We start from the raw sequence: 9917 nt of genomic DNA, 5'->3' as shown, positions 1-9917 counted from the left end.
CAAGTTGCAGTGGAGGTGGTAGAGTTACCTGATTCCATGCCCACAACCACCTGTTAAAAACATAATTTGTGAAAACCCAATAGTAAGGCCCAAATAATCATCTACACTAAGTAAAGCCCAAATACTAGAATCTTCTAGGCCTTCTTTACATCAAGTATTATCTAGAGAATTCTTTTCTCTAGAATTTTCTTATAATATCTAATTTGAAGAAGAGTCTAGATAGAACTATCTAGAAAAGTAAGGAGTTGGTCATGAAGCCTATAAATAGGCATAGGATGGATTCATTTGGGATCATCCAATAACAATCAAAAACTCAAGTGAGTAACCAAGTAGTAGAGTGAGAGCTAGAGTTAGAGTAAGAGCCAAAGTGCTTCTTTGTAAACAACTAGTGGAAGCCAAAGTTGCTACACAAACCTCTTGTAACATTTTCATTTTCATATTAATCAAAGCCTCACTTTCCAATTAACCAACCTCTCTTTCAAAATCATTTCCATAAACCCATCACATTTCCGCATTGCGCCAACAAATTTATCAGAGCAAACCTAACCCAGTAATCCTAAAACTCTACTCATGGCAATTAACCAAAATATTCAAGGTTTCAACTATGCCCAAAGTCTAATTCCAATTTTTGATGGTGAGAGTTACGATTATTGGAGTCTACAAATGAAGACACTATTCATTTCACAAGACCTATGGGATTTTATAGAAGAAGGTTATAAAGTACCAGAGTCGGCAGAAACTCTGTCGTCATGGACGGACGCAGAGAAAAAAGAGTATAAGGAAAATAAGAAGAAAGATGCTAAAGCATTACTGTTTCTACAACAGGGCGTAAGCAAAGCTATTTTTCCTCGAATTTCGGTGGCAAAAACTTCACAGGAGGCCTGGAATATTCTCAAAGTAGCATTCCAAGGATCAGAAAAGGTAATCTCCATTAAACTACAAAATTTATGGCGAGATTTTGATAATTTACTTATGAAAGAAAATGAAACTATCCAGAACTTCTTCTCAAGAGTTACTGGCATAGTAAATCAAATCAGTAGTTATGGAGATACCATTGAAAATAAAAGAGTGGTAGAAAAGATATTAAGAAGCTTACCATTCAAATTTGATCATATCGTCGCTGCCATTGAAGAATCAAAAAATTTATCGACTCTCTCGGTACATGAATTAATGGGTTCACTCGAGGCGCACGAGAAAAGAATAAATAGGTTCGCGGAGCAACCATTGGAGCAGGCATTTCAATCAAAAATAAATTTCAGTGAGAAGAAAAATACAGAAGCCAAAAAAAAAGCTCTAGAGGGGGATCATCAACTCGCAGTATGAGAAAGGGTCGACGTCAAATCAAGGACCCAGAAATTACCCGCGGACGTGGAAAAGGAAAAGGAGGTTATAGAAACAACAATCAAAGGTACGGAAAAAATAACTCCTCAAATCTCCGATGCAATGTTTGCAAAAATTTTGGACATGCAACTGAAGATTGCAAGTATAAGTGCACCAAGTGTGATAAATTAAATCACATGGAGAAAGATTGTTGGCTTAATGAAGCAAACTATTCCGAGAAAAACAATTCTCAGAATCAAGTATTCTATTCCTGCCTCACCTCGCAACAAGAATCGCAAGGTATATGGTACGTCGACAGCGGATGCAGCAGCCATATGACAGGAAACAAAGAATATTTCGTAAAATTGGAGGAACAAGAGATTCCGCCAGTCAAACTTGGAGATGGAAAGTTCCAGAATGTTGAAGGAAGAGGAGTCATATCCGTACGTACAAGGTCAGGTAAAACTCGATACATATCTGATGTTCTTTATGTTCCTGGCCTAGCTCAAAATTTATTAAGTGTTGGACAACTTATAAGAAAAGGGTACTCACTACATTTCGAAGACGGAGAATGCACAATTTACGATAAAATTAATAATCAATTGGTGGCAAAAGTAAAAATGTCAGGAAATTTTGTCTTTCCCCTATCTATGCCATCAATTGAAAATTGTGCAATGAGTACCAACCATATTGACGAAGGAAAGCTATGGCATTTGAGATACGGGCATCTCAACTACAGATCCTTAAAGGTTCTAAAATCAAAAGGCATGGTAATTGGTCTTCCCAATATCGACGGTGGAGATAAAGTATGTGAAGGTTGTATTCTAGGGAAGTTTCATAGACTTCCATTTACGAAGACATCGTGGAGAGCAAGAAGGCCCCTCGAATTGGTGCACGCTGATATATGCGGTCCGACAAGAACAACTTCACTCAACAACAGAAGATATTTTCTCTTATTCGTGGACGATTATACCAGGATGATGTGGGTGTACATTCTTGAGCAAAAGTCCGAGGCATTCACTAAATTCCTAGAATTCAAGGCGCTGGCAGAGAAGCAAAGTGGCCATCAATTGAAAGTTTTCCGTACAGACCGTGGTGGAGAATTTACTTCAAAAGAGTTTATCAACTACTGCAAAGAAAATGGAATTAAAAAGGAGCTCACCGTCCGATACACTCCACAACAAAACGGCGTCGCGGAAAGGAAAAATCGTACGATCGTGGAAATGGCTCGCAGTATGCTAAAAGCAAGGAAGCTACCCAACACCTACTGGGCGGAAGCAGTCAACACAGCAGTGTACATCCTTAATCGCTCGCCAACAAAAGCGGTTCACAATAAAACTCCATACGAGGGATGGCATAAGAAAAAGCCTGAGGTAACTTCTTTCAGAATTTTTGGTTGTGTAGCATACTCACATATTCCATCCCAACATAGAGAAAAGTTCGATGAAAAAGGAGAAAAGCTTATATTCATCGGATATAGCGAGGAGTCTAAAGCCTATAGACTTCTAAATCCAGATACAAAGGAACTGGTAATATCAAGAGATGTTATCTTTGATGAATTCAAAGCTTGGGATTGGAATGATGAACCAGATAACCACGAGTCTCCACTACTCATCGAAGAAGAGCCATATCTGTCACACCAAGAAGAAAACACTCCACCAGCAAGCCCGAGATCTCCTAGTCCAACACAACAAAGTCCAAGCTCATCTGACTCAAGTGCCCCACCTAGAAAGGTGCGTTCCCTAAGAGATATTTATAATGTATCTAATTGTGCTTTTATAGCACTAGAACCTCAAAAATATGAGGAAGCGGCAAAACAAGAAAAAAGAAAAGGAGAAACGCCATGGACGAAGAAATGCGAGTAATTGAGAAAAATAAGACATGGGAGCTCGTCAATCAGCCAGTTGATAAAGAAATAATTGGTCTGAAATGGGTCTACAAGACAAAATATAATGAAGATGGGTCAATTCAAAAGCACAAAGCAAGGCTAGTTGCAAAAGGATATTCCCAGCAACCAGGAATTGACTACAACGAGACATTCGCCCCAGTCGCTCGCATGGAAACAATCCGGATGGTGTTAGCTTTGGCAGCTCAACTCAAAATGAAAGTCTACCAATTGGACGTAAAGTCGGCGTTCCTAAACGGAGAACTTGAAGAACAGGTGTACGTTGAACAACCTCAAGGATATATCCGAAAAGGAAAAGAAAAAATGGTATATCGTCTCCGCAAAGCACTATACGGTCTTAAGCAAGCACCGCGTACATGGAACAGCAAAATCGACAAGTATTTCCGAGATAATGGATTTGAGAAAAGTCCAAGTGAGCCATCACTCTACATCAGAAAACAAGGTACGGACTTCCTAATTGTCTGTCTCTATGTTGATGATTTAATTTACGCCAGCACAAAAACAAGACATGGCAGAAAAATTTAAGAAGGAGATGATGAAAGAATATGAGATGACAGACTTAGGACTTATGCGATATTTTCTTGGGATTCAAGTAAAACAGTCTCCGGAAGAAATATTCATTTCCCAAGAAAAATATGCGGAAGACTTACTGAAAAGGTTCAACATGATGGATTGCAAACCAATTGCAACTCCAATGGGTACCAATGAGAAATTGGTAAAAAATGATGGAGCGACAAAAGTTGATCCAACCTTATTCAGAAGTCTAGTCGGCTCACTGATCTACTTAACAAATACAAGGCCAGACATAGTCAATGCAACCAGCATTGTTTCTCGGTATATGAGCGAGCCAAGCAAATTACACTATGCCGCTGCGAAGAGAATTCTTCGATATATCAAGGGAACAAAGAATTTTGGCATCAAGTATACAAGAGAAAAAGACAATGATTTAATTGGCTTCACAGATAGCGATTGGGCAGGTTCTATTGAAGATCGAAAGAGCACATCAGGCTATGTTTTCTGTATGGGAACAAAAGTTATCTCTTGGAGTTCTAAAAAGCAAAGTACGGTGGCACTATCATCAGCCGAAGCAGAGTACATAGCATCAACAAGTGCAGCATGTGAAGCAGTATGGTTGAGAAGAATAATGACCGACCTACAACAAAGGCAAAAGCAGCCGACGACTATCTACTGTGACAATATGTCTACAATTGCAATGACAAAAAATCCAGTCTTTCACGGACGGACGAAGCACATAGAGCTACGACATCACTTTATCAGAGAGCTGGTCGAAAACAAAGAAATTGAGCTCCAATTTTGTCCAACACAAGAGCAAAATGCCGACATCTTCACAAAAGCAGTCACAGTGGACAAATTCAATCATTTTAGAGAAAAACTTAACATCACAAATTAAGAGGGGGTGTTAAAAACATAATTTGTGAAAACCCAATAGTAAGGCCCAAATAATCATCTACTCTAAGTAAAGCCCAAATACTAGAATCTTCTAGACCTTCTTTACATCAAGTATTATCTAGAGAATTCTTTTCTCTAGAATTTTCTTATAATATCTAATTTGAAGAAGAGTCTAGATAGAACTATCTAGAAAAGTAAGGAGTTGGTCATGAAGCCTATAAATAGGCATAGGATGGATTCATTTGGGATCATCCAATAACAATCAAAAACTCAAGTGAGTAACCAAGTAGTAGAGTGAGAGCTAGAGTTAGAGTAAGAGCCAAAGTGCCTCTTTGTAAACAACTAGTGGAAGCCAAAGTTGCTACACAAACCTCTTGTAACATTTTCATTTTCATATTAATCAAAGCCTCACTTTCCAATTAACCAACCTCTCTTTCAAAATCATTTCCATAAACCCATCACATTTCCGCATTGCGCCAACACCACCACCAGCACCCATTCAAGCAACCCAATCATCCATACCATCATTGTCTCCAACACTTCCAAGACTAATCAGAGGGGACAATGTGTATTATACAAACAAGAACCTGCGAATTTGTGTCAATGTACTAAAACCCCGCATGCATTTTTATTTATTCTTCAACACCAGTTTATAAAGAAGAGACACTCCAAATGAAGGGTTTTACAAATCTGCAAAACTCGATATTGAAAAAAAGAATGAAAGTATCATTTTCCCCAACAGGAGTACTACTTCTTGCTGGAATCACTAGTGAATTTACTTTTGGCCAAACTTCGAATTTGTTCTGGGATATAATCCAACCCACATAAGGAACCTCTTTCAGTTTTGGCGTACATAGTGTTGTTTGTATTGTGGATTTTAATGAAATACCGGGAATTTCAGTAGTAAAAATAAAAAAGTGATATTCAAGTAACAAATTTCACTTTCTGATATTCTACTTGTTGAGCACATCTCAATTTTGGCTACATGAGCATGGAATTCGGAAGAAAAGGAAGTGAGAGGGAAAACAAGATTATGATCCTTGATAAACGTAAATGAAAAAAAGGTTCAAAATATTGCCATGGTTATGCCCGTCTTTCCTAACTCTTCCAACTGGTTATGAGTGAGAGGTAACCAAAATAGCATTTCATCACACCCCTTTTCGCCAAAAATGCACAAAATTTGCTAGAGAAACTACTGCTGCCACACCAATGCAAGATGATATTTGCTTGCTACAACGGGTGATGGATGAACAACCTAATTCTGTTCAAGCAAAACATAATGGTAGTCGTTGGATTAGGATTCGAGAATAGATATGATAATTGATTGCATCAGTGGCTTTCAGACCTTGCCGATAACAAATGTGTGAAGACGGTTAAATTTTCGCCATTTGCACATTCCCATATCACAAAAAAAAAAATCCTGGCAACTTTTTACGGCATAGACCAAATCCATCATTTTACGCCATAATATCTCTTTTTGTTCTTTGGTCTACAATCCTTGAAGATGATTTCTATAAATATTTTTTTTGAAATGTCTGTTACTGAGCCTCATTTTGTCTTAGGCCCAGTACTGTAAGCAGCCATTTCCTTACTATTCGTACCCGAAGATGCAATTCAATGTGCTTCTTCGTTTAACTGATTCTAAGATGGGATATGAACATCTTTGTGGGAGCAGCACCATGTTGTGAAAAAGACGGAATTCATCTTAATGGACGATTTCACTGATTAACTAATCTCGGTGAAAGGTGAAATATTTGTCTACTATGAGAAATGGACGACTGTCGAAGTTACACACTAGATGGAACGCTGTGCCGAGGAAGCATATTAGGGAAAGCTCTGAATACTCGTAATACAAAAATTTGGATGGAAATTTGGATATTAGAGTCATAGTGCCACCAATTCGGAAGAGGAAGTTTCGCAAAGATACTGGATTTATATAAAAAGAGTAATTTTCATCTGTAATTGTCCAGTAGGATACTTATACTATTCCCAAATTTTCAAAGATAGGCGCACATGAAGCTCTGGTCCTCAAGCTAGCAACTAGCCAGCAGCACTTAGTTACGTTTTAGTTATGTTGGTGCTTCTTATTTTCGTTTTCAATTGTTCTTATTTCTCTTTGGCTAAGTTATAAAAGAAATACAGACACAGGGATTACTGGAGTCAAGGTCAAGTGATTGACCCTCTTTTACAATAGCTTCCTCTATATGCGCTTCCCTTTGCCTGCAACTGTATCCAGCACCCTTCCTTTCCCAACCAGGCTTAGTTAAGAACTGAGAACCACAATTCACACCCCTTCAGAGCGAAGCTTCCTGCCAGCCAAAAAGATGCAGCTAAAAAGAGAAATGCATGCAGAGGAGATGAGGCTATTGTACTAAGATCAACGAGAGAACGAGGTAAGTGCAAGGATAGCGCCAGAGAGAAGGATACCAGTAACTCTGCAGTAGGTCAAGTTACAAGTATTGCTACCCTCACAGGTATTATGGAAGAGCTAGATGGTAAGGTCGCTTCAGAAGTTCCGTTTGTTATTGCTGTTCTATTTTGTCTCTTAAACATTTCAGAATGCTAGTCAAGTAAAAAACATTTCAGATTTTCTCATTGTTGTGCACATCTCAATTTGGGCTCCTAGAGGATGAAATTAGTTACCGCAGGTCATCTTTCTTACCTTTTCTTAGTAGCAGTAAGCTAAGAAAAAAAAGTGAGAGGGGAAACAAGATTGTGATGCAAAACGAATGGCAGACCCCCAAAATAAAACAGATCACCTTGTTAAATAAAATAGAAAGGAAGTTCAAAATATTGGCATGGTTATGCCCGTTTTCCCAATTCTTCCAAGAGGTAACCAACAGCATTGCATCACCCCCCTTTTCGCAAAATTACTAAACAAAATGCACAAAATTTGCTAGAGATAACTACTGCTGCCACCAATACGAAGATGCAATTTGCTTGTTAGAAATTTACATTTGTTCATGCTAGGCATGGTTCTTTTAGCATTCCTAGGCAACAGTGCGAAGTTGGCGGCTTACCTGTTGGGTTTTAGAAGTGCCAATCTGGGAACCTTCACCTCCATTGGAAACAGATTCTTGAGTACAAATATCCTTCTTTTTCGGAGAACTGACACAGAATCCCATCGACTTAAGAACAAAACTATCATCATGTAGCTCAAAAGGAGTTGTATTGAAATCAAAATGAACCAACTGCATATCCTCTGATATCTCCACCTCAACAGTTGCATGTGGACGAGTCTGGACTAGAATGAAAGGTAATTGCACACCCCCTGGAGTTGCAGCAGCATTCCCTGAACAACACAATTGCTTATTCCTCTGTATCAGATTCTGAAGACCTGCAAATTGCTCCTCAAGTTCTTGCAAATGTGCAGCCTTGTTGGCAATTCTATTTCTTAGGCCAAGGCGTTGAGCCTTGAGCTCTTCACCGGAGCCAGCACCAGGCAGGCCCCTCCATATTATCTCTTTGTTTTCATCTTTAGAAATGATATCCATTGCCATAAGAACATTCAGGGCATCATACACTCTCCGTCTTATATTTTTCTCTTCAAAATTGTGTGGATTGTCAGGTGTTGTGGTTGAAAACTCAGCTACAAGCTCATCCGCAACCTCATTATAAGTAGTTCTACCTTTGGCTTCCACTTTTTCGCACACTTTGATGCTAAATTGACGCAATCCTCTACCACCACCAGCCTTATTATCACCTCTTCCTCCTCCTCCTGTTGCCTGTGTTGTTTGAGCTCTTTTTTTCTTCCCCGATGCAGCGCCTGGAGAACCGGTATCATCAGCAGCTTGATTAAACCTATTCATGGTTTTGCTTGCTGGTGTAGAAAATTCGATTCTATTAGATGGAGAAGAACCCACACTTGACATTGATTTCCCACCTCCAGCAGCGGCGGCGCAACCACCAGATACAGATGAACAGCTTCCTCCTTTTGTAATCCCCCGATTTTCTTGATTCGCCGCTCTAATCACCATTTCCTATACTAATAACCTTATGAATCAATAATAATAAACCCCCTAAAGATCTTCGATTAGAAAAAAATTGAAGCTATCGATTGAACAAGCAGAAGAAGATCAAGGTAAATGTAAAACCCTAAATCGAATTTTTAGGTTTCAGAATTTTCAGTCTTCTGGTCTTCATTCTTTTCTTCGACTCTCTATGGACTTGTGAAATGAACTTGACCTAGGAGATAGAATTTGTGCCCGATTTGTCCTTTTTATTTGCTGTGGTGCGGGAAAGAGACATTAGTTTGACAACGTCTATAGCGCCTAACCAAAATCGTGGAACAATTATGGACCAATTTTCTGGACCGTTGAGATTTATAGATCGTGAGGTTTTAACAGTAGCGGAGCCAGAGAAAATTGGTTGGGAGGACAAATGTGTACAGTATTAACTGAAATTGCCGTGTAAAATGCCGTCGAAGGCCCCAATTTTTTTTTTTTGACGCGTTTGTAATTAGAATTCTAATTCGGTTTTAAGATGTGAGTCATGTGATTAGGGCTCGCAAAATTTATTGGAATGATTGGATTTTATTGGACCACAATTGGATTATGAACTTGTTCCATTTCAGCTTTTCCATTGGACGTTAAGAAGGCTAATATTTTTAATAGAAAATGGAGACTTTAGTAGGGTAAATGGTAAATATTTAGAGGACTAATAAACTTGAAAATAGGAAAAAAATCAGAGGGTTTTAGGTATAATTATCAAGAATTTTGGGGGTTAGAGTCGTAGTTAATCAACCACGACGTCTAGGAGAATAGGGTGTCAATAAACTTTTTATTGCATCTCCACTGTAGTTTTCGCGTAGGTATAAATTAATGCAATGAAATGTCTCGGTAGTGTGGCAGGATTGGAGTCAAGTTCTTTTTTTGTAAAAATGTGTGGTTAATGATTCTGCTACCAAAATAGTATCGAACAACTAAGCTGGGGTGGCTTGGATGACCTGGCGGCCATTAATATTTGACCTCCAGTCAGTGAATCTTTTTCTGGTTGGTTGTAATTAATACTTTACAAACCAATTTGGTCAAGAACCTTGTTTTAGGGCGTATTGAAATTTTTTGAGGCATGGACAAAATAGAGTCATTAGCCAGTAAATCTAAAAGGCACTTATCCAAATATATTTGGTAATGGTAAATTTACCTTTTTAGTATTAGCTTAAAAATAATGATTAGTTGTTAATAATTTTGGCAAGTGATTAATATTAATGATTAGTGATTAGGATAACGAAATTATAAAAATTTGTGTTGATAAATTTGGGAGAAGAAGAAAAAAAGAAAGT

At 38.4% G+C, this 9917-nt stretch overlaps 1 protein-coding gene across 1 annotated transcript; it reads right to left on the bottom strand.

Moving 5' to 3' along the window:
• Positions 1-6598: 6598 nt before the first annotated feature.
• Positions 6599-8802, bottom strand: LOC113319102 (transcription factor-like protein DPB). Its single transcript, XM_026567386.1, has 2 exons — positions 7657-8802; positions 6599-6945 (listed from the first exon to the last, which is right to left on the bottom strand). The coding sequence occupies exons 1-2, from the start codon at positions 8611-8613 to the stop codon at positions 6931-6933; spliced, it is 972 nt and encodes a 323-aa protein (XP_026423171.1). The 5' UTR covers positions 8614-8802; the 3' UTR covers positions 6599-6930.
• Positions 8803-9917: the final 1115 nt, after the last annotated feature.

Source organism: Papaver somniferum, chromosome 10 (genome assembly GCF_003573695.1).
Source record: "Papaver somniferum cultivar HN1 chromosome 10, ASM357369v1, whole genome shotgun sequence".
Classification (NCBI taxonomy): domain Eukaryota; kingdom Viridiplantae; phylum Streptophyta; class Magnoliopsida; order Ranunculales; family Papaveraceae; genus Papaver; species Papaver somniferum.
This window is presented reverse-complemented; position numbering and strand designations above follow the sequence as displayed.